General features: G+C 33.5%; 1 protein-coding gene across 2 annotated transcripts in view; it reads right to left on the bottom strand.

Annotated features, from left to right (window-relative positions):
- Positions 1–27,547, bottom strand: part of Fcho2 (FCH and mu domain containing endocytic adaptor 2) — a 102,677-nt gene that overhangs the window by 50,167 nt on the left and 24,963 nt on the right. For both annotated transcript variants that reach the window (XR_010050559.1, XM_013158196.3), the window contains exons 5-10: positions 27,345–27,497; positions 21,560–21,664; positions 15,380–15,478; positions 14,622–14,718; positions 3,119–3,163; positions 961–1,033 (exon numbers count right to left, since the gene is read on the bottom strand). Coding sequence is in view for 1 of the 2 variants with exons in the window: in XM_013158196.3 (XP_013013650.1) it covers positions 961–1,033; positions 3,119–3,163; positions 14,622–14,718; positions 15,380–15,478; positions 21,560–21,664; positions 27,345–27,497 (572 nt within the window). In the remaining variant the exon portion in view is untranslated. The remainder of the gene's footprint in view (positions 1–960; positions 1,034–3,118; positions 3,164–14,621; positions 14,719–15,379; positions 15,479–21,559; positions 21,665–27,344; positions 27,498–27,547) is intronic.

Below are 27,547 nucleotides of genomic sequence, written 5' to 3'. Positions count from 1 at the left end.
AGCAAAGTATCCCTTCATAAGTGCTAAAGAAAGATATCAGAAAAGATGGTGTCCATAGACATAGTAGATCTCTTTGCAATTAGTCTTACTTGGGTAACCAAACAATATTTTAGAAAGAAGAGACAAAACAGGAAAGAAAAAAAAAGCTGAGAAATTCAGATTACACAAATATAAGCAGGTAGGAGTCAACAATTCTTATGGCACATTTTTCTCTGATGTTGGAAAATATGAGCACTCATCAAAGTATCAAACCTCGTAAGAGTTCCACTGACTATGCTAAAGTAACAATTTTAAACTAATTTTCAAACACTTCCTGGATGAACAAATCACTTAAGATTCTCAATCTAAACTTAGTAATAAAATTATGGTGAAAAAGATTCTTTTGCTTCAAGTTTGTCACTGATTAATCACAGTTTGACGTTTCTCAATCATAAACATATATTAGGAATCACACAGTACACTGAACAAAAACTGTTGCAGTTTCACACCCAGGGAATCTGGTTTAATTGGTCTGAGCTATGGCTTGGCTGGCATGTGTACTTATTTTAATATTCCAGCTACCTCAAGACTTGAGCCAGGTGTGGTGGCAGACCTGTGAACCCAGCATTCCGGAAGATTGAGGCTAGAGAATGGCAAGTTTGAGCCCACCCTGGTAACTTAGGAAGATCTTGTCTCTAAATAAGGAAATAAACGGTTGGGGATGTAACTCATTGGGAAGGTCCTGAGTTTAGTCCCTATTATCAAGACACATAAAAAGAACAGTCTAGAAGGATTTTCTTCAAATAAGTGACTGAAAGTATTCTCTTAGTAATAAGACTGATACAGTTTAATTTGCTCTTCACTTTTAAGTTTTTAAAGTTTGAATTATTTCCAAAAGGTTTAATTTAATTCAAACTAGCAGTTTTGTTCTTAATCACTTGCAACACTGAAAATAATGCTAACAATATTTGGAATACTTACACAGATTCTGCATCCTTTTCCCTTTTAATTATTCCTGGCAAAGCAAAAGTCTTCCTTTTCCTTGGCTTTATACCTTTAAAATAAATGTATAGTGTTACAAAAATATAATTGCTGTTCATGAATATATTATCCTTAGGAATACTTTTATTTAGAGATGGTTTGTTCATAATGGTTGATGCTAGATTTGGATGAAAAGAAATAAAAGTGTCGACCTCTAACTCTAATTTTTAAATCACAGTTATAGTAGCAAAGATTTACGTTAACATAAGCAATACAGTGTATTATTCACCAAAAGATTACACACCACTAATTTAATGAAATTACTTTTTCTCTCCTAATTTACCTTAGGTAAAAACATCATATGTAAAGCTTCTAAGTTTTCAAAGAAACTAACCACTCATTATATTAGATTTTGTTATACATGTAGGTCAAAGTATGTTGCCTGTCTATAGGGTCACAAAATTTAAACTGTTTAAAAGATGACCTTGCTGACCTATTAGAAGTTCAACATGAAAATTTACCACACATCCTTCTTTGCTTTCACATGTTATCCCTAGAATAATGTTAGAAATGGAACCCACCATATCTGAGAAGGAAAATCATCTTTGTTCTTCCTCTTCCTACATAGTAAGTTGTGCTTGAAAGTCATCCTTTTAGTAATGATGGAATTCAACACTGAAACTTTATTAGCTTCTTTGAGAAGTGAGCAGTAAGACATCGTGAGTCACTTTCACTACTTACATATGATGAAATTCAAAGGCATTGTTTTTGTTCCCTCACTCAACAAGAACAAGAATCTAGCTGTCATATAGTAATGAACTTGCTATCAGCTACATATTTGCACACCATATTGTGGTACTTTAAAAATTAACTACTTTTTTTTTTTAATGGCAGTGCTCAGAACTGTCTTGAGTCTGGGCCTTCGTACCAAGTAATGTTTCTAGTCTTTTTTTCAACACAGGGTCTAAATTGCTAAGTTGTCCAGGTTGAGCTTGAACTTCGAATTCTCTTGCCTCAGCTTCCCCAAGTGCTAGGATTATACAGGTGTGCCACCACGATGCAGATCTTTTTTTATTATTCTCACTTTAGGATGAAAAGTTACACTGAGACAATTTAAATAATTACTGCTCCTAGTCAAACAGCTACTGAGAGCAAGAAGCCTAGGTTCCAGGCCTACTGATAACAATTTTTTTTTTTTTTTTTTGTCTTTTCGAGACAGGGTCTCACTTTGCAGTTCAGACTGGCCTTGGGCTCACTTTGTAGCCGAGGCTAACTTGAAGGTGCTATGAGCTTCCTTTCTCAGCCTCCTGGGTGCTGGGATTACAGGATTGCACCACTATGCATGTCCCCTTACTGATAACTTCAATACTGTAATTAATTTACAAACTGTAATAAGTCATTTTTTCAAACCCTTTTTTTTTTATCGGTACCAAGGATCGTACTCACATCTGTGCACTTGCAAGGCAGGCTCTTATGCTGCTGAGCTAAATCCCCAGCCCTTAAATTCTTAAAAGAGATTGGAAAAAGATCACTGATTTCAAATTATTTCTATTAGCTCACCAAGTGAGACATAAAAAATATGAACAATAACAGAAGGCATCGTCCAGATCTCATTCTATGAAAAATACCTAAACAGGTTGCAGACTTGTCCTCCAAGTCTATTTATCATCCATTCTGAATGGTGATAATTTAATAGTAAATTCACAACCTCATTAATCAATGCCCACTGTGGAGTAAGCACTTCACATTACTGTGTAGTGATGGTTTTCACAATTCATGACATTAGAAAATTTAAGGCTAGAGCTCAATGAAAAACAAAATCTGAATATATATTTGAAAAAAAAAAGACTACATTTCACCTTTTAAAATATATTTATTTTGAGCTAGGGTATGGCTCAGTAGCACAATGTGCTTCCCTAAGATGCATGAGGCCTAAGGATCCTCATAAAATATGTATTTTAACACACTTGTATTTCTTTTGGCAATCTGTTGTTTAAATAACAATTGGCAGTTACAGGCCTTCAGACCCCATTTTCAGATTTTTATGTTACTCCACAGACAGGCTGACACCTGTGGATGGCAAGCCCTTTTTATTTGTTCAACACACAACACAGCAAGCTAGGCACCACATGTGATACATTGTAAGTAGTTAACTTACCTTCAACTGCACTTGCAGGGTCACATTCTTCAAATTCAATAAGGCCTGAAAGGGGAAAAAAAACAACTCCTAGTAGAAAACAATTATCAAATAAGTTCATTATACTATACTTCTACTGACTTTTAAAATTTAACATCCAATACATCTTTTTAATGATTCTGTAATATGTTCCACTGTTATCAGATAGTTAATTAAACTAAGTTTTTAAAAAGTAAATAAGTTTTTAAAAAATCCAAAAAAAGAAAAAAAAAACTGGGAATAGTCTTATTTTGATCTCAGTCATTTACTGAACATCTTCTATATGTGATACCACAGAAGAGACAGACATAACATGTAGTTTCTCCTTTCAAGGACTTTGCAGTGCAGTTTTTAAAAAGCACAGTAAAGGGGTAGCTGCTAAATCCTTGGTTGTGCTCGTTGGACAATGAGGATACCAAGATAGTAAACATTATTAGAATATAAGGTTGGGGCCTCAGACTACCAATGACTAAGAAAAAAAAATACATTTATCACTTCTACCTCAAAAAGTTTTAAAGGGTCAGAAAGAATACAATTAAAAGTTTATTCAAGTCCATTCTGAGAAATCATTTAATTAAAGGCCTTGGAGCTTTTTCTTAAGGCTCTTTTATAAGAGGTCTGTAACAATTTACAATGAGATGGGAATAGACAGATCAATCAGGGTAAAGAATTTAATTATGTGCATCTCATAGTAAGCAACTTTTTGCTTGATCTTAAGATTATGAAGAATGAAAAGTCACTAACATAAATTACCAGCAGCTTATTATGTACTACTGGGTTTTTCTAAACAACAATAAAGCATAAAAATTTGAGTTTACCCAAAAAAAAGGCAACCAAAAATGTGGTTAGTCAAAATTTTCCTACTGCTGCATAGCACATTTTGTACCAGTAGCTATTTTCAGAATCTCTAGGCTATGGGCATAATTTAGAGAGCAAAAATACATAAAAATAAAAACACACCAATGGCAAGCAAATTATAAAAGATACAATTTTTTAAATTTTTAAACTAGAAGGGCTTTTACAACATCATCTTAACAAATACAAAGAGAAAAACATTTAAAGATTTTTGGGTGATTTAATTTATATGAAAAGAGTAAAGGGATTCCTTAACTACAGAATTAATACCTTCAAACAAAAGTTTAAAGTTTTCTTCAGAAACCTTTCCTGTGTAGGGATTGTCTTGATTAATTTTCCTTTATCTTTTCTAAACATCTTCTTAAAATCTGTTTGGGATAGTAATGGGCAATGAAAATACTACAAATAAAAACTTTTTAAAAAATAAAATGCCGGGCTGGGGATTTAGCTCAGTGGCACAAGCGCCTGCCTTGCAAGCAGGCAGTCGTGAGTTCGATCCCCGGTACCGATAAAAAGGAAAAAGACAAAATAAAATAAAATAAAATAAAATGCCAAATTCTTTCAAATCATAAAATGTATCTAAAATTGAGTACCACCTACATAGATTTTTCTATTAAAGACAAAAATAACATGTTTCTAGTATAATGAAACCAAATATACTTCTTCTTAAAAAATAAAACAAAACAAAACAAATTTTAAATCATGCACATAGGAGACTTTCTTTCTCCAGTGGTATATGCTCCACATGCTCCTTCACATGGCAAAGCTTTGCGTGCCTGGCGCAGGGCCAGCTGACAGCTCAGCTGGATATCAATGCATAGTCTGACCTCCCTTGTAGCATGTCACTTTTGAACTGTTACACAAGTGGAAAGTTTATTCAGCAATCTCCTTCAAATGAAGTCTACTGCCCATTGTTCTGCTAAAACAAGTTATTTTTTTGACAGTACTAAAGCCAAAGTGAGTCTTAATGAACAGTTTGCTACAACTGGAATTTCAACTGTTTTATACTCAATTAATTCTGTTGTCAAAATAAATAACTTCTGTTAGCACTGAGATTTTATGCTGGGTCACATAAGGGCAATTTAGTTTGTATAAAAGTAAATAAAACCATTTTGACTCTGTTTCCTAATGCTCTTATCACACATTATCTAAAAATGCCACTATGAGTTCAATTAAACTCAGAAAACAACAACTACTCCAGAAAGTCATTATTTCAAAACAAAACCATTCTTAAATATGACCCTTTGATCAGCTGGTAGGAATATATTACTAGTTTTTTATTTTTTAAAAGGCTATCAACCTAATGAATCCATCAAAGGCTAATTTAGATCAAAATTTAAGAAATGGTAGATGAGGAAAAGCAATTCACTTAACATAACCTTTAATTACCACAAATGCTTTGTGGAAGAAAGTAGCAAACAAAATATGTGAAATATTTCATAGTCTCCACTGTTTTGGATTCGATCCTAAATCTCAAGTCATCAACAGGCCAACTTTGCAAGTTAAAAAAGTGACATTAAAATTCGGTATGTCTGCACTATTCAAATCAAGTGTATTTTTGCAGTTTCAACTTAAACCAAAGAATACCTAATTAGAGCCAAGGTCAAACATATAAACATGTTCAGACACAAGTCTAAAGAAGGAATAAATGGGATGAGGTAGAAGATGACTAATAATAATTTCAGTCGATGACTGCACTTTCAAGCTTGTTCTTGGGCCCAAGGAATGTAATACAACCACATTCCCACATGCCTGAGATAAGTAGGCAAGTTAACACACAAAACAGCATCAAACTGAAACATGGTGATATACAAAAGTCAGTGAAGTTTAAGTTCTTGTTATACAACTTGCTTGCTAGCTGACTGCTTTAAGACTAGTTACTTTACCCTTTCTGAACTAGAATGTACCATTTAGAAAAAAGGATTGATATAACATCAATTTTTTTGCCATATATACTTTCTTTTGCTATATATGTCCACAGAATTTCTTCTAAAGTTTAAAAGTAATGAACAACACTGCTACTTTAAGAGTATCTATTTTAATGAAGACTTGTAGAATCAATTTCAGTTCAGTGGTTCCAAATCCAAACTATACCAGAAATGACTAATGTAGACTTCTCAACTGAATCATGCACAGAAGAACCTGCAGGACTAATAAAACCACACAATACCAGGCCTCAACCCCAGAATGTCCTATTGGGAAGACCAAGGGTGGTGCTCTGTAATATGCATTTTTGTGGCACAAAAATCATATTCTGAGAACTATACTCCTAGTTCTAGAGCACTGCCAGACATTCATTAAGTCTAGACAGTGCTCCCTCAAGTACAGTGTATATATAAATCACCCTGGAATCTTATTATAATATATACTCTGATTTGTTAGGTCTGGATACAGTTTGAGATTGACATTTATAGCAACTTCCAGGTCACTTAATGCTACAGGTTCTCCACAAGAGTACATGATAAATTAGCTGAGGAATGTTAAAATATATAGGTCCCCCATGTTTAATCAATGGTGCCAGAATTTCTAGAGTGATATAGTTTGTATACTTGAAAAAAAAAGTTAAGAGAAAGGAAAGAAATCTCCATGAATGATTCTCACATGTACCCAAGGCTTGGAAATCAGCAATGAGGCACATTTAGAAATTAGGTCTTAAGTCAAACAAACAGTATTTTAACCACAGATTTCAGTTATTGAAGAAGTCTTCCAAATTTTCACCTAGTTCTCCAAACACAGAATCACTGAAACATAACCTCTCCTACATCCAAATTCTGTTAACATTCCCATACTACCAGTTTGAATCATGCTTTCATTTGTTTCGATTTTGACTCAGAATCTTGTTTAATTAAAAAGCAATATATTAATTTTAGCATTTACCTCAGTAAGCCTTCCCTTCAACTAATGATAACTCTACCCATTAACTCTTGGTTATTCAGGCTAAACTCCTGGAGTGAACCCTCTGCCCCCATTGAATAAGCTACACATATAGTGGGTACCTCAGTTCACAAACTTGATTCTTTGCATGATTGTGGTCACAAAACAAATTGAACAAGAACCAAATCAGACTCATGGTTAGGTTTAATGCTGACCTCATGGGGAAATTTGGTTCAGTTCTTATCTACTTTGGTTTGCAATTAAAATTGCAGAAAGAATTAAGTTCGTGAACTGAGATACCAATGTATTTAAAAAGTACAATTTGTTGAATTTTAACATGGGTTAAATTTGTGAGTCTAATAGTATGAACAGATAACACAGCCAGCCATCTCATGTTCCCCTTTGTAACCCACTCCACTCATCCCAAGGCAATCACTGATTTGCTGCTGCTATAAAATGATTCATTTTCTAGAATGTTAAAGAAATAGAATCATGTTATATTTTTTTCACCCTGCAAAATTATTCTGAGATTCATCCATGAAGCTGCAACTGTGAATAGTTCACTTTTGGTGAACTCACTGGTCATACAACAATTTGATTATTCATTCATCTGTTTGGTGTTAATTACAAATAAAACTACAATGAACAATTATTTATGTCTTTCCATGAACATGTAAATTTCTTCTCCTTTGGGTAAACACCTATGAGTGCAATGGCTGGATCATATGGTAGGTGTAGGTTAAGATTTCTAAGAAACACCAGGCTGTTTTCCAGAATGGTTGGAGTATTTTATACTGCCACCTGAAGTACAAGTAAATTCTAGCTCTTCTGCAGCCTTGGCACTATTTGACACTGTCAGTGATGTTCATTTTAATCATGGTTTGTAAGTGTGCAGTGATATCTATGGTTTTAATTTGCACATTCCTAATAACTAATGAAGCTCACTATCCTTTCATGTACTTATTTGCCATTCATGTATTTTGTGGTTTAGATACCCAAATCTTCTGGCCATTTTTGATACTAAAATTTATAATTTCTATTTTGAAATAAATCCCTTATTCAGAAGTTTTTTTAATAACTGTATGGACCGATGGATACTTATTTTATTCTTTGGGTTACAATTCGATACATTACTTATTACTTGAAGTCATTCCAGAATTAATCACTCAGAGCTTTTCAGGTTGTCATCTAGGTCCTTCTAGAACGATAAAACTTCTAAGCTAGGCACTGCAGCATATGCCTATAATCTCAGAACTTGGGAGGCTCAGGCAAAAAGATTGCTACAAGTTGAAGGCCAGCATCAGCTACATAGTGAGTTTCAGGCCAATCTGAGCTACAGAGCAAGATCCTGTATCAAAAAAATAAAAATACATAAATAAATAAAACTGCTTAAAAAAAAAAAAAGAAACCTAGAAAATTAGGAGGTTAAAAAAATAACCCACTGTGACCTTGAGTTAGGCAAAGCCTTCTTAGATATGACATCAATGACAAAATAATATATATATATATACATATATATATATACAGCAAGAAAGATTTCATTAAAATTAACTTTTGTTCTTCAAAATACCATAAAGAAAAAAAAACACACAGAATAAAACACTTCACAAATATCAGATATATGGTTCATATATAGAATACAAAAGACAATTCAATTTTAAAAGATCAGATTTTAAATACTCAGACAAAGAAATTATAAATGAAAAAAACTTCATTTCACTGAACATGAGTCATTACAGAAATGGAGATTAAAAATCACAATGATCCAGCTACTTGGGATGCTGAGGCCAATGGATCACAAATTCAAGGGTAGGCAGGGCAAGTAAGACCCTGTCTCGAAATTTTAAGAGGGCTGGGATGTGGTTCAGTAATAAAGCACAGGCTTAACATTTGTGTGGCCCTGGGTTCAATCCCCAGCATCACACACAATGCACATCCCAGAATGGTAAAGTATGACTGTCCTACAATGCCTGTATTCAAAAGACACCTAACACTGTACTAAGTCCTAGTACAGATAAGAAAACTGTGGCTCCTTCATGCATTGCTGGTGGTAATACTACAGTGCTACAGCCACAATGGAAAACAGTTTGGCAGTTTGTGAAAAAGGGAAACATATACCTACTGATAAGAATTAGTTATTCCACTCCAAGTATCTACACGAGAAAAATAAAAACATAGGTCCCACAAAGATTTGTAGCTTAAAATTCATAGAAGCATTACTCATAATGCTTAAATTACTCATAATTAGCCAAAACCTAATGTAAATACCTATTAAAGGTAACTGGCCAGCCAGGTGTGGTGGCACACATCTGTACTCCTTGCACTGAGGCTGAGCCAAGACTGCCATGAGTTTGAGGCCAGCCTGGATTATAAAGTAAGTTCAAGATCAGCCTGGGCTATACAGCAAAACCTTGTCTCAAAAAAGTAAAAAACAAAAACAAAGCAAAGCAAAACAAAACAAAAAAAAACAAAAAAAAACAAGAAAAGGAGAAACCCCCAAAAACAAGAAAACCAGGCAAGTGGCTAAACTGTGGTTCATCCATGCAACAGAATGCTATTCATTAACAAAAAGGAGCAAATTCCTGATATCTGCAATAATGAGGATAAACTTCAAAAACAGCACACAAAGTGAAGCAAGACACAAAAGATTACATATCTTATGATTCCACTTTAATAAGATTTTTAAAGCTAAGTATGGTGGTACATACCTGTAATCTCTCCACCCAGGTGGCTAAGTCAGGAGGATCACTGCAAGTCTGAAGGCCAGCCTGGGCTACATAGTTAGTTCAAAGCCACCCTGAACTACTGAACTACATAAATGAGACTTTGTCTCAAAAAAAAAAAAAAAAAAATTCTAGAAAAGTAAAAAAAAAAAAGTAGTAAAAGCAGATCAATGATGATTGTGTGGTAGGAATGACTGCACCAAACAACGGAAAATTTTGGGATGGTGGATAATGTTTCTAAAATTGTATTGCGGATGGGTGCACAACTGTACAAATTTACTAAAATGCATCAAACTATATACTTCCCACGGCTATATTTCATATATTATAAAGCACACTTCAATGTGCCAAGCAGAATAATGTCCTCACTCTCCCAAAGAAGTCCACATCGTGGGCCAGAGATATAGTCCAGTGGCACAGCACCTGCCTGGCAAGCACAAGGTCCTGAGGTCAATTCCCCATACCAGAAAGAAAGAAAGACAGACAGACAGACAGACAGAGAGAAAGAGAAAGAAGTCTACTCCCTCATCCCCAGAAACTTATGTTATGATAGGTTACATGGCAACAGGAAATTAAGGCTGAATATGGAGTTAAGGTTATTAATCAAAAGGCCTTAAAATAGGGAGGTTACAAGGATACTCAAGTGGAAGACAGAAGAAGCAAAGTTATGCAAAGTGAGAAGAAGTTGGCTAGTTTGCAAGCTCTGATGATAAGAAAAGGAATAACCCTAAGAATGTGCAGAGCACAGCTTCTAGAAGCTAAAAAACACAAACAAGATACACCTTCTGTGTATCTTCCCAGAATGATTGAAAAACATCACACCACAGTGACATATGTGAAACCATAAGGTTCAAAATATACAATAGTCACTGTGAAATGGAAGGAAACTGTTTAATAAAAAGAAGAAACTAAGATAGGAGAAAAGAGAAAGGATAGAAGGGAAAAGAAAAAAAGTACAAGTTAGTTATACCATTAGTGTCACTTAGTTCACTGAATAGGAAAGGTTGTGCTAATATTGATTGAAGTAATTTTTATGTCCATATTTTGTACTTGAGTGACTAAAGATAATGTTGTATAATTTATTAACAATTGTTACTTTTTCATTATTTTATTGTGAAAATGTTTTACCTTTTCTTCTTAATATTAATAAATAAAGTTATCTAATCTAAAAAAAAACACAAACAAATAGATTATCCTCTGTAGTCTCTATTTAGTCTTGGGGACTCCTTGAATTTTGCTTATGGCAAGCTTCTGACCTACAGCATCACATGATAACCAATTCATACTGACTTATACCACAAAATCTGAGATTTGTTACTATAATGTTGATAGATATATGAAAACTGTTTATAAATGAAATGCAAACAACTAAAACAATCTTGAAAAAGAAAAATTTAGATGACTCACATCATTCAATTTTAAAACTAAGCAAAATTTTCAGTAATCAAAATAGTATCTCAATCACTTAAGGTTGTGATTGAGATTTCAGAAATAAACCTGTACACCCATGGTTAACTAATTTTCAACAAGGATGTTGTAACAGTTTAACTGGAAAAGAATAATTTGAACAAATGACTCGGGGATAACTGAACTTTCACATGCAAAAGAATGAAGTTGGAGCCTTCCCTCTGCTTTATACAGTAATTAATGTAAATGAAAGACCTAAATAAAAAAATGATTCTTAAAGCAAAGGGGTAAATTTTCACAACTCTCAATTTGACAACTGTTTATGAAAACACAGCACAGCCAATAAAAGAAAAAAATAAACTGAAGTTCTTCAAACAGAAACCATCTGCACATCAAAGGACATTTCAAGAAAGACAACTCACATTATAGTAGAAAATACTTTCAAAATCATTTATCTGATGAGAATCTAGTAACTGGAATAAACTCTTAGAACTCAACAATGAGAAGAGAATCCAGTCTTTAAAAGGGCAAATTGGGCACAATGGCATCCAGAGTTCCAGTACTTTAAAGGGAAAGGTGGGGTCCCTTGAGCCTAGGAGTATGAGACTAGTCCAGGTAACATGATGAGATTCCAGGACAACTTCAAGAAGAAAAAAAGTGAAGGACTTAAGAAAAGATTTCTCCAAAGACATACAAACAGAAAACACATGAAAAGATGTTCACTGTTAATCGTCAAGAAAATGACATTCCAATTTCCACCTCCAGAAACTTTTATCTCTCAAGGGCATGACTGCAGGAGATACTTGGGTAATTATGCTGAGTTCACGATAACCTCTTTTTAGCGGAAATTAGCTAAACTTTTGTTAAAGTTGTATGAAAGGTAGAATGATTACAAAATAGGAAACACTAAAAATCTGAATCTTAATATCTTTTAGCAAATGAAATACATGGCTAGGCTAAGACTACTAGGGTACTAACACTAGAACATAAAAGGATATTTAAAATTAAAAAACACCTGTTTCTTCATGATTATTTCAGGACACTCTAAACATCCACTTATAGTAACTATAAATTCCAGAGGAACCAGGCAATCACAAAAAGTTGTCATATACAAAGTCTGCCAAAAAGTGCATAAAAATAGGAGAAGAAAAACCTGTATAATATTTTAATACTAAATTTACTGAGACATCATGAGATTAAGAGGTGCTCAAAGTGGTAGCTACCTGTTGAAAAACAATACCATTTTTCTTTTCCTGAAGTATATATACATTTTTGGTGGACTCTGTATAATTACTATAATATCTTAATGAGTAGGGTAAAGTTTTAGTACTCAATGGATTTGACTTACATAGAAAAACTGCAAAGAAAAAGTGACAGGTTGTATCTTACCACAGGTAACTTACTAAAGATGAACACATTTCCGCCAGCTTGAACCACAAGTGGTATATGCATGATGTCCCATAAGGTGGCTTGCATCCACGGTGGTACAATAAGATCTAATCATTTTGTTGGCTTTTTAACCAATGAAATCAATAAAAAGTCACCAGATGGAACAGTCATGCAAATACTAATCAGACCTTCAAACCACTCAGCAGTAAAACATACAATAGAGTCATTTTTCAGCATCAAATGTGCGTTAACTTTTAAGTGCACAAAGTTCAAGAAAGAAATGGGTCTCTTGTTTTGTAAAACAAGAACAGAACTAAGACCAGTTTAGACAGGAACTCATCCACCAGAGGGTGCCCTTACAAAACAAGAGAAATAAAATGTTAACAAAAATGAAGTTTAGAATATATCTTAAAATTCAATTTTATGTACCTTCTCTTCAACTTCACCAGACAAGTAAAATTCATTGCTTCTACTGTGCTCACACAAACCTCTTTTATTCAAAAGTTAAGTTTTAGGATCATTTTTTGAAACCAGTCACAGTATCAATGAATAGGACCTAATACTAGGTTTAATGACTCTAGGAAAGCACGAATCACCACTCTTGGACTCCCTCTTACTTCTTACCATTCAGATAATAGGTATTTTCTACATGTCCTAGTATATCTATTAATCAGGGAACATAGTGGCTTCTGAAAATAGTATTTATTAAATACTTAATAATGTCCCAATAGCTCTTATAACTCTCACAATAAGCCCAAGAGGCCGGCTCTACTATTATTCCCAATAACAGATGATGGCACACTCAGGGCTCAGTAATTACACCATTACTTCACTGTAAAAGGAACAAAACACACATGACCCATATATCTGGAACTTAGAATCAGGCAGCTAGCTTAAGGATTATTTCTGCTATACAGCAACTTAAAAAACCTAACCCAAGGAAGAGAATTTATAAAATATGTGGGTAATGTGTTACATTTTTTCATAGAGAATGTATTTGTAGAACAAAATGAATAAAATAGTTCAGCAATCCTTGCATAATGAGTTAGCAAAATTTCTGAGATGACAAATCTTTAATTAACCCTGACATCTATATTAAAAGAAATCAGTGGCATGTTTTGGTAAATTGGGTATATTTCTAGTCAGCACAGTAGCACATACCTATAATAATCCCAGCACTGTGGGAGGCTGAGAAATGAGGATTAAAATTTTATAGTAGTAGGATTCCACATCTGAGCCCAGTCTGGGAAATTTAATGACAACCTACCTCAAACATGTTTTTTTTTTTTTTAATGGTGAGGATCTTTTTGAGACAGTCTCGCTAAACAGTTCATGCTGGCTCTGAGCTCACTTTGTGGCCCAGGTGATCTTGAATTTTTAACAATCCTCCTGCCTCAGCCTCCCACGTGCTGGGATTACAGGTGTGCACTACCACACCCACCTCAAACATGTTTTTTTAAAAAAATGGGAAACAGAATGATACTGGCACAAAGACATATGGATCAATGAAACAGAACAGAGGATGCAGAAACAAGCACAGGCAGTTTAGTTATCTTCTCTGTGACAAAGGGGTTAAAATCATACACTGAAGGAAAGTTAGACTTTTTAACAAATGGTACTAGGAAAACTGGTTACACATATGCAGAAGACTGAATTTAGACCCACATCTATCATCATATAAAAAAATAAAATCAAAATAGATCAAAGACCTGGATATTAAAACAGTAGGTAAAAGATATACAATCTAAAGAGAAACCAGAGTATAGATATTAAAATAGAAACAATGTGCTACAAGATAACACAGATATAAGCATAGGTAAAGACTTTTTGAACAGATCTCAAATGCCTAAGAAATAACACTGAAACTCAACAAATGAGACTACACCAAATTAAAGGTTTCTGCAAACCAAAGCAAACAACTAACAGAATGGGAAAAATCTTTGTCAGCTACTCCTAGACAGTAGACTAATATCTAGAGTATATAAAAAACTTTAAAAAAAAAGGATCCCCCCCCAACAAAAGTCCAATCAAAAAGTGGACAACTGAAATAAACAGTGACTACTCAAGTACAATTGGCCAATAAAAATATTTAAAAATGCACACTATCTCTGACCATTATGTCATTTGGTTCAGATATAGGATATAAAGTTAAACCTACCCTTTTCAGACATTTAAAGGCAAATATTTGTTATTAGATGGGAAATTTGACAATGCTTCTTTGCAGTTTATCACCTTACCAGGTCTTTCCTTTCCAGTGCTTTTTGACTCAGCAAATTTCTGTATCAAACTTTCAACTGTAGTATTAGCCATGTTATTTATAAATTCTTCTTGAACCTATTAAACCAGAATAAAGATAACATTTTCCACAAATACTTGTACTGTACTTCAGAAAAAAGAAATTAAAATTAAAAATTTTGGATGCAAGGGTATTTGAAGTTTCCATAGTTGACATGCTGTTACCTCACAGTGTAATCAGGTCCATAGGGAACAACCATTGCTTACCTTTATCCTTTAAAATATGGCCTCATGGCCTTTGAAGTAAAGCAGTCTCTTGTACTCATCTCAGTGTTTTAGAAACAAAATTCTTACAATAATTAAAACTTATACAAACAATGAAAATACTTTTAGATTTTTAAACTAGAATTCACCTTTTTGTACTGAATTTCAATGCACCCAAACTATCATAAAGTTCTTTTAAATTTCTAATACATTTCACCAAGTTAAGCTCTCTTATTAAAGTTGCTGTCCTAAACTTAAAAACAGCAAAACTTGAAGAAATATTCGAAAATGGTAATTTAAAATTGCAATGTAAAATGGACAGAACATGGTTAATTTTAAAAAGCAATTTGAATTTTCATGCATGGTGGCCATCAAAGAATACATGTACATACATTGTTTAACTGAAACAATTCAGAACCGTACTTATGGATTTTAGGCAGAGTGATTCAATATAAAATTTTCATGAATCAATTCAGTGTAAAGTAAAAAAACTTACCTGTCCAATCTGTAAATGTATTTCCTTCACTGCGTTTGACAAGGATCCTATAATTTCCTTTATGTGAATGAGATGAGTTTCTTCAATATCTTGAAATTTCTGGGTAGCAAATATATAAAATTATATACCTACTACAAATAAATACAAATATACATTCTGTAGCCAAAAAATTTTAGAAAGTTCTTCAATACAGATAACCAAATTAAACAAATTACCATAAGATTTAAACAAATAGGTCTAGCAACTGAGAAAAGTTAAATTTTCATTGTAGTATTGTTTTGGCACTGGCCAAGGAACTTTGAACATTTTTTAGAATGTGAAGATATATGTTAAATAATCATGATTAAAGAATGAAAAGAAAGCAATCCAGATGAGAAAGGAGATCCCAAAGCCAAAGAATTTCCAAAACTGAAAAACAATTAGCTTCTGAAAACTTCATAGTCTGCTAAACATTCTAAAATGACTTTTGAACCCTGAAATGTTAATACAATCCACAAAAGAGGTAATCTATGTTCAAAGAAATTTGGGAGAACCTACACACTATTGTAGCAGTTTTCAATGGAAAGTAAGGATACATCAGATTACTAGGGACTTCAAAATGTTTGAAACAAAACATAAGATCTTCTACTACTGTAGGGGAAAAGGCAGCTGAATATTCAAAAAAATTTCCAAGTTACTGGAAATTCAAAAATACTGAAATAACAAAACTTGTTTCACTTTGCTTCGTCTAGCATTTTCTAAATTTCTTTGACCTCATAACCTTTTTTTGTTTTTCTTTTCCCCTAAACATTACTATCTCACAGAACAATAATACTCAAAACAGGACCTGGGAAATGCTGAGCTACCCAGTTTAAAACAAAATACATTTATCATTTCTACTGCACAAACCTGATTATCCTTTTTTTTTTTTTTTGCATTTTTGCCAAATTAAATCAGTTGTAAGGAATCTACCTCATTCTATTTTTTCCAGTTCACTTATTAAAGTAATTTCTCTCGCTTCCTATTTAATGTCCACATTTCTTTAGTAGTAAGTTACACAATCAACAATCACCAAGCCAAATGATATCTACATGTGTGTAAGTGGCATGAACTCCTAAAAAAATCAGTAATGGCAAAATTACACTTTGGGTAGTAACATAAGAATAGTCCAAAAACTTAAAATCAATTTTATTCCAAGTTAAAACAGAGTGCTTGTCACAGTGATTAATGTTTAGCAAGTCAAAGAAAGTATCAGTATTTTAAGATCTGGATTTACTCAACTGAAGAATATTTAGAATTGAAGAATATTCAGCAGGTTGATTCATCTAAGTTCATATTGTAAGAAATGATTCTCAATGTAAATTACAACAATTTAATGAACAAGATACTTCAAGACAGAATTGAATACAGTAAAACTGGGTCATAATTCTATTAATTTCATATAGATGATCATTACCTATAAGGAAACAGTATTTCCTTTTTTTTCTTTTGGGGGGGGAGAAATGGTATTTTCTTTTAAAACAGGTACAAAATGGTAAGTTATTGGAAAATATCTTGCAGCATGAATCTATATAAAATTCATAGTGTAATTTAGACACAATTGAAATTGTGACAGTTTCTGTGCAGAAGGGGGCATTACTACCATAATTCCTCAAAATCAGCAACTATTAAACTCAGTAATTCAGCAATGGAAAAATAAGCAGCTTGTCTCTCAAATGTTTAAGTATAAATGTACTTCCCTACACTAATCAGATAGAATTTTCCTCCTTGTAACGTTAAATTTACCGTGTTCACATATATCATTATTGTTTTTAAAAGAAAAATTCTGTTAGCTACTAAAGACATATAAAAGTAATTCTAAAACTCCTTATCTGACAAAGCAGTCAAGTCTCATCATGTTCCAAATTTTTTCAGGTACCCTATGAACTAATAGTGGTAAAAAGTGTAAGCATAAAGAACAGCTACAATTTCAGCTCTTCTTATTTTCAACTCAAATTAAAAACTTAAACTCATAAATACCCTAAGTAAATTCAAACTTCTCTCACCCCAGGGTCTCAATTTCTTTCTCACTAGCAAATACAGGACCTACCACCCAACTCTGATCCTCACTATACTGTGAGGTTCTTCCCCACTGGGATAGGGTAGCATGTGTGACCTGAAAAACAATGAAAGTGGAGAAGCAAAAGGATTCTTTTGATTTCTACATAAACAGAATTAAAATCTACTCTTTAAAAAAAGATAGCCTATTTTCTAATGAAGAAACAATAGTTCCTGCTGGGCAGTTGTGTGTGTATAGGAGATAAGAGGGAGAGAGACAGAGAAATAGAAAGGCAATCCAATTAAAAACACAAGAAAACAAGTTAACACATGAACAATGAATAACACTATTTTTCATAAGTCCTACATCTATTCAGATAAACTAGTATTTTCACTTTGACACAGCAGAATTAAAAAGTAAAATGCTACTTTGAAAAAAAACAAGACGACAAAAAGATGTCCATTGAAAAGTTTTCTAAAATATCAACAAAACAAAAAGCCTTGATCCTAGCAAACTCTAATTTTGATTTTTCTAACAATTTCAGGGCAAACACTTTGATCAGTAAAAATGTGCAAATAAAAAAAATAAGAAAATAACAAATCAGCAATTATTGCCTTATAAATAAGTGCTCCTTAACAGGAAAAGCTATGAAGATAGAGAGTAGCTCAGTGGTCATCCACATTTGGAGGGGAGGGGTTGGGACATGACAGAGAGTAGGTAGAGTATTTTGTTTCCAGGTAACAAAAATAATCTAAATTTGATTGTGGTCACGGCTGTACAACTCTGTCAATGTGCAAAAATGTACTGAATCTTTAGAAGTTTCTAGATTGTGTGGTATATGAATTTTAGCTCGATAAATCTGTTATTTTTCAAAATATTTTTCAATGAGTGTTCCCAAGGATTTAAAAGGCCAACAATACTAGTGAAATCTTCAATGACCTCATCTGCTACAAGAATTTAAACTTTCTTTCTCAGTAGAATTGGAACCTCTTTTGACATTAACCCTTTCTTGAAGCATTATCTTTTCATAGCTGCCAAGACATGACACTCGCCAGTTTTTTAATTTGGCATCTATTCGCATGTCAGCATCTTTTCCTCTACACTGTCAGTTATAAGTCTCTCAGATATTAGTACTAAAGTCCTTTCTCTCCCACACACTAACAAAAGGCAAAGTCATCATGGCTTTATGTACTGACATTTGTTACGGTTTATATTTGGATGTCCCCCAAGTGTCATGTGCTCAGAGGCAGGGTTTTTGGAAGAAGACTGGATTAGTAAAGCTCTCCTCCTTTAAGTGCTGAATATTTTGAATTCTAGTTCTTCTCCTCCTTTGGGTGTTGGATATTTTGTCCTAATGATGAGGAAAGCAACTAAGACAACACTCTATTTTAATAGTCTCATAATCCTTTATTCAAAATCTTTGAGACCAGTCGTGCTTCCAAATATAAAATTTTTTCAGTGTTTAAAATAAAGATGCACATTATTTTAAAAAGTATATATTTTATAATACTATCAGCAAGAAAGGCAATAGCACCTGTTTATTAAACGTATTTATCCAACACTAACACTTTTAAAGGAAAATGTATGTTCAGCGTAAGCAACAGAAGGACTATAAACTGTTTCATATTATTTCAGGTCGGTTTTATTACCTAATGAGTTAGAGAAAAAAATCAGTTTTCAGAACTTTGGAGATTCAGAATTGTAAGCGACTATGAATAAATACATTCTGCCTACTTAGTATTTTTCTATAGGTACCTCATAAACATCTCAAAATTAATATGCTCAAAACTGAACATCTGATTCCTTTTCTACTCATCAAACTAACAGCTGTTTATCAAGTCTTTCCCATTTCGCTCCATTCATATAAACCTGTAAGTCAAAATTTAGAAGTTACTTTATCTCTCTCACATCTCTACTTACCCAATCCCTGCCATTTCTAATACATTTGCTTCTTTCCTCCTCCAAAATGACCATACGGCCCTTCTCATCTATCTAAACTCAACCCCCAACTCACCCTACTATAATCTATTCTTCACAAAATTGTCACGTTTCTTTCTTTCTTTTTTTTTGTCTTTTTGAGACAGGGTCTTGCTATGCCATTCAGGCTAGCTCTGAGTTCACTTTGTAGCCCAGGTTGATCTCGAACTTGCAATGATCCTCCTGCCTCAGCCTCCCAAGTGCTGGGATTATAGGAGTATGCCACCATGCCTGGCTGCCAAGTTTCTTTTAAAAAGCAGATCAGATTATGCATGTCTTATCTTTGCCTAAAACCTTACAGTGGCCTTCAGCATTCTTTAAAGAAAAACCTAAATCCTTGCTAAAATCTATTCTTATTTCTTCAACCATTTTCATTTCTCATTTCTCCCCACCATATCCCCATAATTGTTTTACTATGTCTCCTTAACCCCTGTAGGCCTTTGTATCCATGGTCCCAAAGCTTGAACATTCTTGTCCTTAGTCTCCCACTCATTATTCAAATTTCAGTTTTAAATGTCACCTCTACCAAAAAAGTCTTCCAGCTCCCTAACAAGTTAGGTCACCCCTGGGTATTCTATCTTATGGAGTATAGTCTTTTCCTTTAGTATATGTTTAGTAATTTGTAACTTTTATGTTTAAGCAAGTATTTAATATATATGTCAGTCCTCTACACTTTAAATTCTATCTAGAGCAAGGAGTTGTGTTGCTTAACATATACACTGAATGTATCAAGCATCTAGCGTAGTGCCTATGCCATCTGTAGGTACAGATGGATGCCTGCATACATATAAGCACGCAAGCCTTTTGGTTTCTGAGATGTAAGTCATTTATTTCTTCATATGAAAAGAACAAAGAACTAGAATTCAAAATATCAGATTTATAAAGTTTGTCTTTCATACTTACTGAATGCCCACCAAAGCTGAAAACTATCCTAAAAACTGAGGCTATGGCAGCAAACAAATCAATCCCTGCTCTCAATAAAACATAAATTTTGCTGCCTGGCAAGTATAAGGTTGTAAGTTCAACTCCTGGTACTCCCTCTCCCCCCAAAAATACACATATACATTTTGGTGGAGAATAAGAGGCAAGAATGTGCATAAAAGAGGCAGTGAGCTTCTCTATTTATAGCCCCGAAGACACAAAGAGATTCCAACTATTAAGTTCTGTACCACAGTTGCAGCCCACCATGATGAACACACAGTGTTGAGAAAGAAATCTTTGATGCTGCAAGCTACTGAGATTTTTTAGGGTATTTGTCAACTTAGCATACCCAATCTGCCCTAATAACAAAAAAATGAATTTACTGGTATCTTGGATAATAATAGCTGCTAAGGAAGAAAAAATTTTTAAAAAAGGGTAAAAAGGATGGGAGTAGAAATGTTAGGCACATACTTTAAGTCTTGAACTAGAACTCTAAAAACTTCAAATTAGATATAAATTATCCCAACCTTACAGAAAAGCATTTTTAGGCATCTTTTTTTTTTTTTAATCGGTACCGGGGATCGAACTCACGACCATGCACTTGAAAAGCAGGCACTTACGCTGCTGAGCTAAATCCCCAGCCCCAAAAGCATTTTTATCATCTATCTTTCCCTCGTAAAATATAAAGTTCTACGAGAACAGGGTTTTTACATTATTTTACTTACTGGTACAAAGTTAACACTGAGTCACTCCCAGTTTTCTTCTCAGGCAAAAATAAATCTTAAAATCAACACACAAGTCTAACAACATTTATTTATCATCTACCAATGCCTTCATTTTCCTCATTTATCTTTCAACATTCTCTTCTGATCTATCTGAATAATTCCTTATGACATTACCATTATTGAATCTTGGTCTTCAATCTCACAAACAAGATGCAAATTTTTAAATAGCATTTTTAGAACATCAAAATTATGTCTTAAAATTTCTAATACTAAAAAATTATGTAAGAGAAAAGTTCTGTTTCATTAGTACACAGTAATGTTAAGTATTCTGATTTCAATCTACCGCATTAAAAATACCAACCTGAGCCGGGGGTGGTGGCGCACTCCAGTAATCCCAGCATTTGGGAGGCTGAGGCAGGAGAATCATTTGTAAGTTCAAGACCAGTTTGGGCTACAAAGTGAGCCCAAGGCCAGCTTGAACTGCATAGCGAGACCCTGTCTCAAAAAGCCAAAAAAATACACAAAAAACAAAAAACCAACCTGAGCTGTTTCTGTCATTTTCTGTTCAAAATCGGCTTTTGCTAATGCATATCTTTCCACATAGAGTTTATAGGTATCTGTAGCTTTTTTAGATTTAACAGCTGCCTGCAACAGAAAAAAAACATTTTTTAACTGCACATTAACCTTTTTTCTCTATATAAGTTAATGCGAAATAACAAAATATACTTTAGGTGTTCAACATGACACACAACTCACTTTAACACCTGGGGTCAAGCCTGCCTTAATCATGTTTTTGTTGTACCCACATATAACTCAGAAATTAATGACTCCTCTTTCTGTCTGATGAAACATACTGTGAGAAATTAAAATACTGATTTTTATTACGCAGAGTAAAATTATATAACCACATAATGGCACAGTGCTACTAAGCATATTAACACACTGAAAATAAATTCAATATACAAAAATGTGACAATGCCATGAGAACATGTCTGACACACTATACTGATGAGTCTTTCTTCTTCCCTACTTCAAACATACACATACTCCATTTAATGTTTGATTAAAGTCCACATATCTAGCTTAAAAGTTAAGTATTTGGTGTTTTCTAGTTTCCATTATGTTTCACCAACCCAATAAAACTTGTTCTTGATCAATCTTTGCCTATTTTTTAGGCAAAAAAATTTTTTAAATTCTTACTGCAATATTACAGCTCTAGTTTTATCAAAGAGACTTAGTCAATAAAAATGTAATATTACATTAAATATGAGGAATCTGAAGGAAATCATAGAGCGGACTTTCCATAAAGGATTTCATAAAGATCAACCTACACATGAACAGCCATAAACAGGTAGAAAACAATGAAAGATGATAAATTCCGAGGAAGAGAGATTTGCATAGAGAAAAAAAGGATGTGTAGCTTGTAGGATAGGACTCATGGCTATCAAGAAACATGTTTTCAAAGGACTGCTTCAGTTTAGACACAGGAAGAACGAGGGTGTTAGTAAAGAATTTGAATAAATAAGAGTTTATACCAAAGGAGCAAAGACAGACCAGTTGAAGAATCTCTAGATAGGAAGATTTCCATTTTCTTTATGAGGTAACAGGACATCTACGAAAGGAAAAAGTAGGCTTGGGACCTTAATGAGAATGAAAAATGTTTTAAACCATGTTGTGGAGGACACAAGAGGTAATATGACTAGGTGATTAAAAATATTGCTAAGGAGAAAAAAAAGCCAAGAAAAGCTGGAAACTAATAAATCAGGGTACAGTTGAGATATATATATATATATACACACACATGCATACATATACATATACAATTATCTTCACCTACAAAGCATCTTAGAACAAGAATTAAAAGCAGAACATTGCCTGAGGCTTGAGATTGGTAAGTAAATTTATAGTGTTCCTGTGTAAATAGTCAACTTCGTAACTTCTCTAAAATATATAAATGTGTATGTTATATACTTTTCTATCTTCTTAAATACATAATGCCAGGGTGAACATGGTAGTGTACGCTTGTAATCCTAGCACTAAGGAAGCTAAGGCAGGAGGACCACTGTGAGTGAGGCCAGCCTGGGCTACACAGTGAATTCAAGGTCAGCCTGAACTGCACAGCGAAACCCTTCTCAAAAAGACAAAAATAAAATAAAATACAGAATGCTATTTAACCATGCAGTGTAAGTAAAAGTAGTCTTGGATCCAGGAGAAATCAAAATTTCACTTCTACCATTTATTACCTATTTGACCATATATTTGAGATTTACATTGTCCTCTCATTCTTAAAATTTGAAGGGGAGGAAAGAGGAAGTAAAAAGAATTAAGATGTGTTATATATACATATCTATACAAATTTTTTTAAAATTAGGAATACCATCTATTTTTTAAAGCTATAGTAATGATGAAATCCTTAGATAAAATCCTTGATTAGTTAAATTTACAAATCAAACAATATCATCTATTTTTGCTGTTTTCTAACAAGGAATATAAAAAACATGCATCATTAAATTTTGCTATTATATAAAGATATAGGAGCTACTGATTTTCATTGAGTTATCCAGTTGTCACTTTCTCTCAAAGTGACTAAAACCTGTAACAATTTTCTCCTTTGTTTCTGTAGATTTCTTTTAAATTATCATTGTAATTATTTTTCTGTCTAGCTATTTCACATTATTTTATACCACTGTTACTATTCTTTCTCTAACATCCTATTCCTGTTCAACCACAATTAAATGAGATGGTTAGAGTTTACTAATAAGCACCTTCCCAGGAAACACAGACAATCACGTTCGCTAGAATTTATTTTAGAAACAATTATAAAAAACATATTATATGGATTTTCTTTTGGATTTTCCTGATGCAAGAAAGATTTCATATGTTTCTTAAAACTACCTACATTTTCAGATTGTACAAAAGCAATCAATAATCTACAATACATAGAGTAAAATTTTTTTGGATACAAGGTCTTACTATGCAGTTTGGGCTGGCCCTAAACTTACTATATAAGAGGCAATCCTCTTGCCTCAGCCTCCAGGCATGCGCCAGCATGCCCAACCCCCACAGGGTAATTTTTAGTGATAATCTAGCAAAAATAATAGCTACACTAGTAATCCCTTGAGTATTCCTCATCCCATTCATTTTCTCTGCTGCCTATTACTGCTTAATAATTTAAGGGTCACCTACTCATGAAGAGTACAAGTTGTGATCATTCCTGGAGCCATATATAATTTGCAAGGAGAATCCAAATGAAAAGTTAAAAAAAAAAACCTGTACTATCTATGCTTTAGAAGTAATTCATTTCATGAAATCTTTCTTACGATCTCTCTTTGTAAGGCAAGAATCTATTCTAAACATACAGCTCAAATAAACTTAAAGCTGAAAAAAAATCAAGTATCTTTCTATAATGAGTTTTCCCAAATAAATACATATGGTGTATTATGGATAATAGCTTTTTGTTGACATGTAAATTTTTTGTTGCTTTTGAAACAAGGTATCCCAATGTAGTTCAGGCTAGTATCTGCCTCAGCTCCTGAGTGCTGGGATCACAGGCCTGCGCTACTATGTTTGACTAGAACTTTATAAACTAAAAGAAATAAAATATGAATTTCTGAAGAAACATCTAGAAGACCTGCACTTCTAGGCTATAAACAAAGTAATTATTTCACAACACTGTACATCACATTACATAGGAATGTGTGAGAGAAAAAAAAATCTTATTTCTTATTATACTCAGATAGTCTCTAGAATTGTTAACAGTTTCACTACTTGGAGCTGGGGATTTAGGTTAGCGGCATAAGCACCTGCCCTGGCAAGCATGAGGTCATGAGTTCGATTCCCAGTATCACACACACACACACACAAATAGTTTCACTACTCAAGTCATTCTTGAATTAAGAAAGGTAAAAATAATAACTTAATATTTTTACACCAACGAATTTTTGTGACTTTTTTTCTTCCTACACTATTCTCACCATGAATCTTAGTCTAGTTATTCACCTCAGCATACAAACTTACTGGATACAAACTTAATAACCACCAAATTGTCACCTCAAAGTTGTAAACAGGGACTCTCTGTTACCAGGAAACTGTAAATTTTCACTTATCTTTATTTGAAGAAAGAGAGAAGGGGCTTTAAATTCTATTTTTTTTCATAGTAGCTTTCACTCTTGAAATGTAACACCAATATGCCAAAATTTATGGGAATTACATACCAACTTTAAAGAAGCATCCTGGAAAACTAACTCAAAAAGCACTTACTAAAACATAAAATTTTAAAAATTAATAAAAATGTAAAAAGAATTTGTTGATTTACAAGCTGTTTTAACAATGACAATATCAAATTTAAAGAAAACTAGGGATATCATATAAAAGGATGCAGAAGCAATTTTAGAAAGTAATTAGGAACTATATCTATATATTTTGCAAACAAGAAATATCCCTTGTAGGAAAGAAGTATTATACATAGTGTGCAACAGTAAATTATTAACTCTCTCCCTTTCCCTCTCTTTCTAAGACATGGTCTTGCTACATATCTCAGGCTGGCCTTGAACCCTTGTGTAGTCAAGTCTATGGTGGCCTTGAACTCACAGTGATCTTCCTGCCTCAGCCTGATGGGATTACAGGTATGCAGTGCCGCATCCAGCATGTTCTTTTATTCTTCAGTGATACAATCATACTTAAAAGCAATACCTCAATTTCTTCCCATATTCCAATTATTAAATTTATTGGCTGGTTGTTTCAGCATTAGGTCTCTTAGATGTGCTTTTAGGAAGGTCTTTGATTCTTTTTTTTTTTTCTTTTTGCCCCCTCTCCTGTCTGCACAGCATCTACTATAATGTAAAGAGCACCTCCTTAAATTGTTATGCTTTATCCTTTATGCTTTTCCATCCCTATCTAGCAGTTCTCAGGATATCTCCTGCCAGCCCTCCAAAGACCCAATTTAGTCTCAGTCCTAGAAGCAAAGTTTTTAATTACTTCCTGTAATACTGCGGACATGGGCAAAATAGTCGTATTGGTTCCCTGGCTTGTTTCTGCCTCAGGATTATATTTTTATACCTTGTTTCTCTAAATCCTCAACCTCCCAACAAGGTTTTAATCTAGTCAGCAGTCTAGTCCTCGTTTTTTACCCACGGAATGAGCCAGGCTCTTTGTGCCTCTGCTCAAAAGGAGTATCTGGCATACATTTGTAATTCTAGTACTTGGGAGGCTAAGGCAGGAGGGTCATGAGTTCCACACTAGCCTCAAAAAAACAAAACAAAACAAATAAACAAAAAATAACTAAGGGGAACATCTGCTCCTTTATGCACCACCACATCAAATTTTACTGCCTACCTTAGGACTTACACATGCTTATATAATCAGTCTTTACATGTCATTTTGAATGTCTGGACCACAGAAATAATAATCTTCACTGTGAACCCTGTTAATTTTGTTTTCTCTTTTTATGTTTTACTCACAAGCACTGGGTTTGAAACAAAGAGTTTTTCATGAACTTAACTGTACCTCTTCTTTTCCCTTCCACTCCCAATTTCTGCTTAATATACAAACATTAAAGGAAATACAGTATACCAAATTCCATTCCCTGCTGACTTTCCTAGTTTTTGCCCATTGTATATATAATTTTACAGTCATAATCACACTATCAATATAATTTCTTCTTTTTTCACCAATGGTTTAAATACTGTATAAAGCTTTCAAAATTATCACTCCCAATGGCTTATTCCTAAATGGAATATACTATTCTACAGCAAAAAACAGTATTTTTGAAGGGGAAAAAACAACTACTTTCAATTAAAATGTGAATGGAAGAAAAGGTCTGTTCTTCATCACAATGTAACATAAATGTGTTCATAGTCAGCAATCAATCATCTACAACATACATGTAAAGTTTATCTTCAAGTTTCTATATTTTTCTAAATATACTAAAATACTGCTTCAAAAATTTTTACCTCATTAAAACTCATACCAACCAATATTACCATTTATTTTTCCATAAAAAACATCTTGCAGGGGCTGAGAATGCAGCTTAGTGGTAGAACATTTGTCTAGCATGCAAAAGACCCTGGTAAAATCCTCAGCCCCCCAAAAAAATTATAGAGTAAATAAAAATATCTTGTATATATCATTGAAATAAAAAATTTCATATTTGCTGTTTACCATAGAGAATATATTTAAAAGATTTATTCCTGTAAGTCACAAGCATTGTAAAATGCAGTGTCATTATCTTTAAAATGAGATCACTTTTGATTGCCAAAAGAATAAATGCACTCTTGCATATTAAATACCTACAAAATCACAGAGGTGGTATTTTTACTGTAATTACCTTTTCTATTTCTCTTTGTGTCGCTCCTTCTTTTTTCAGACGCTCCTGTTCTACACACTTGGCATTGTAATTTTCCTTGGATTTCTGGAGAGCCTGAGTTATATTCTGAATGGTTTGGACAGCTTCCAGAGTTCCTGCAACTTCTTCTTTAGTCTGTTTGGTATGAAATGATTCATCAAAATGACTGAAGTGTAAAAATGACT

This window comes from Cavia porcellus, unplaced genomic scaffold, assembly GCF_034190915.1.
Source record: "Cavia porcellus strain 051 isolate PalLab524CR breed Dunkin Hartley unplaced genomic scaffold, mCavPor4.1 scaffold_11, whole genome shotgun sequence".
Lineage (NCBI taxonomy): Eukaryota > Metazoa > Chordata > Mammalia > Rodentia > Caviidae > Cavia > Cavia porcellus.
This window is presented reverse-complemented; position numbering and strand designations above follow the sequence as displayed.